We start from the raw sequence: 3,291 nt of genomic DNA on the forward strand, positions 1-3,291 counted from the left end.
AAATGATCATTTGATTTATTGACAATTTATCGACAAACTTCGACAATCAGATAACTAAAATGAAAAAAAATGTTGTTGTTTTTGTAACTTTTAAGCCATATTATATCAAATAGTTCGTAGAATTTGTTCGTTATGTTTACTGTGTGATGTATCGTCTTCAAGATGAAACTGGCTCAGACGAGGCTTTTCAAGTTTCGTTTCGCTCATGTTTCAATAAGTATATTGACAAGTGTTGCTCCTCTAGTAAACTCATTTTTCAACGACCGTTCAAAGGCGATACAACTAAGTATTATTTTCTTAACGTTGCCTTGTGACAACATGCCATTGTCTACGAGGCTTTGATAATTGTCTCTTTAAACAAGTTCAATGAATAATTGGTTGCTGCACTGTTGTTCTAATATCTGTAATAATATATGTTTGTTTCATCCATGTGGGTTCGAGCATTTTGTTCATTAACACAGTGAATTTGTTATTTTTTGTATATAAAAGTCAATTGGCAATGTTTCATTCAAGGAGCTCCATCATTAAGAATCATTTGTCACGCGAAATGGTTCCATGAAATTGTTATAAATTTTGCGAACGATTAATGGCGTTTTGACTTGAGAAACGCCTTTTTCACATTGTTATTTTCAGTCTCACTTGACTCATAAAGAGGGACTATTTTCAACATTAAACTAAAACAGGTATAAAAAATTAACAACTACATTTAATAAGCATATTTGTAGTATCCTCTTGATAGTGCTTTGTCGTATGCGTTAGCTCGAACACCCTTGGTTGCACTGTCATAACCGTATCTTCTATCGGCTCTGTCGCTTAGATAGTCGTATCGGCTATCCGCCATGTCACCAAGAAAGTCATATGCACTGTCCATCCTGTCACTCGTATAACCGTTACGACTACCCGCTCGATCGCTCAAATAATCATATTGTCTGTCGGCTCGATCGCTCAAGTAATCATATGCACTATCGACCCTATCGCTTCGATAATCATACCGCTTGTCTATTCTGTCACTCAAGTAATCGTACCGATTGTCGACTCGATCGCTTATGTTATCTAAACGCGAATCTACCCGATCGCTTACCGAGTCCCATCTATCACTTACTCGATCCATTCTGTTATCAATTCGATCCGAATAACGGTCAATTCTCTTGTCTACAACATCTGAAACTGTATCCCAGCGGTCACCTACTCGATCCATTCTGTTATCAATTCGATCCGAATAACGGTCAATTCTCTTGTCTACAACATCTGAAACTGTATCCCAGCGGTCACTTACTCGATCCATTCTGTTATCAATTCGATCCGAATAACGGTCAATTCTCTTGTCTACAATATCTGAAACTGTATCCCAGCGGTCACTTACTCGATCCATTCGATTGTCTACACGATCTGAGTATCTATCAATTCTTTTGTCGACGACATCGGACACTCGGTCCCAGGTATCGCTCGCTCGATCCCACCGCTTATCTAACCTGTCCGAGTACCCGTCAAGACGGTTGTCAACGGCGTCCGAAACTCGGTCCCATCGGTCCGATACTCGATCCATTCGATTGTCAATACGGTCACTAATTCTGTCAAATCTGTTATCGACTGCATCGGAAATACGGTCCCATCTGTCATCTATTCTATCGTACATGTCATAGCTTGAACCGTATATTCCTCTTGACATTTGTTGTGCAGGACGTTTCGTCACCGGCGAGATTGTAGTTGGTTGATAAGCTGGCCTACTAGGTTCGAAATTCCTTCTGACAACCAAAGGCAGACGGTAGGCGCTTTTGCCGGAATCGCGGTAAGGTCCTGGGAAACGACTGGCTGTTCCTACACCGGAAGGATTGTATGATCTTGTGCCCAACGAAGGTATTGGCGCAGAAGGTGCTTGTCCGGACCACGGTTGAACGCTGGGTGTGATGGACCTTTTGAAGTCTGGCAATGGGCTAACACGGGCATCATATGGCCGATATGGCGAAGGACCGGGACTCGTTGGACCGTAACCGAATGTCTGTCGTCCTGGAAATCTCGGCATTCCAAACCCTCCACGTCCATATCCTAGAAAACCACCATATGGTTGGTCTCCAAACTGAGCTGCAAAGTGAATAATTGTATTACAGAATTTAATCACTCTAAGTTACCTTATTTTCATTCATTATTTTATATCAAAAACGCGGGGTTTTTTTCTGAAGAAAACTGTGTTTTATTCGAAAGAAAGGTGATAAAACACGGCTTTTCTACCTTATGAGACAAAAGTTGATCACTTTGAGACTTTTAGCACTCACCAGTGATTTAATATTTGTGCGTTTTCAGCTATTAAATACACGGTTACAATATTGTTATCAGTAATTAATATCTTCCATAAATGCATTATTTAGTAAATAGTTAAAGGTTTATCCCTCAAAATTTATATATCTGAGACATGTGTATGTATTGACTTTTAATAATATTGTCACTTTAAAAAGTATACTTTTTCTAATAAATTTCCTACACTGAGTACCCACAAAGCACACTTTTGATACTATAGCTAATTAAGTAAAGTAAAAGAACGAAGATGTTTGTTATATAAGTATTGATACATTTGGGACGTTATTTATTACCGTCAGCCTATAGGGTTCAGGATATTGTTAATTTAGTGGAAATGAGCAATTAGTTTTCAAATTCGGTTCATTACTTGAAACGTTTAACATTTTAATGTGCAAAAATATGTATTCATTAAAATGTCATATTCATAAGTAAATTCATACAAAGTGATTATTTAACAAATATAAACATTTTGACGTTCAACCTTCCGTCTTTGGAACATTTCTTTAAGATCAAAAGCTGTTCAGTCTGGTTTGTCTTAATATATTATCCATCGATTCACCAAAAACTTTGTCACAAACGAGTTTAAAAAATCGTAGTGTAAAGCATTTATTAGAACTCGTTCATGAAATACTTGCATTTTTTGTTGCGGTTTTATATCATGGACAAGGTGATTTTTATTATTTTCAATTCAGCAAAAAAAATCAATAAATGGTAGCTTTTCAATATTTATGTATATATATACAAGTTTTTTACTTACCATGTATGAAAACAAATACCAAGGAAAAAATAACAAGTTTATCCATCATTTTCTCGTACATGAAAATGTTGCCATCAGTTTGATTACACTGTTAACTTGTACCGATCAGACGTCGAAAGTAAATGAGTTTTGTTTTGTTTAATTCCCTTGTACGGTATTCTTTTTTTCTTTTCTCTTTTGAAAAAACACACGCCTAATTTGATGGATGGATGTGCTCCATCACCATCATAATGCTAATT

General features: G+C 36.9%; 1 protein-coding gene across 1 annotated transcript; it reads right to left on the minus strand.

The window, feature by feature from the left end:
- On the minus strand, window positions 1-3,291 carry LOC128230313 (uncharacterized). The gene is made up of 2 exons (XM_052942489.1): window positions 3,053-3,291; window positions 1-2,082 (listed from the first exon to the last, which is right to left on the minus strand). Exons 1-2 carry the CDS (start codon window positions 3,111-3,113, stop codon window positions 707-709), a joined length of 1,437 nt encoding a protein of 478 aa, XP_052798449.1. The 5' UTR covers window positions 3,114-3,291; the 3' UTR covers window positions 1-706.

Source organism: Mya arenaria, chromosome 4 (assembly GCF_026914265.1).
Source record: "Mya arenaria isolate MELC-2E11 chromosome 4, ASM2691426v1".
Taxonomy (NCBI): domain Eukaryota; kingdom Metazoa; phylum Mollusca; class Bivalvia; order Myida; family Myidae; genus Mya; species Mya arenaria.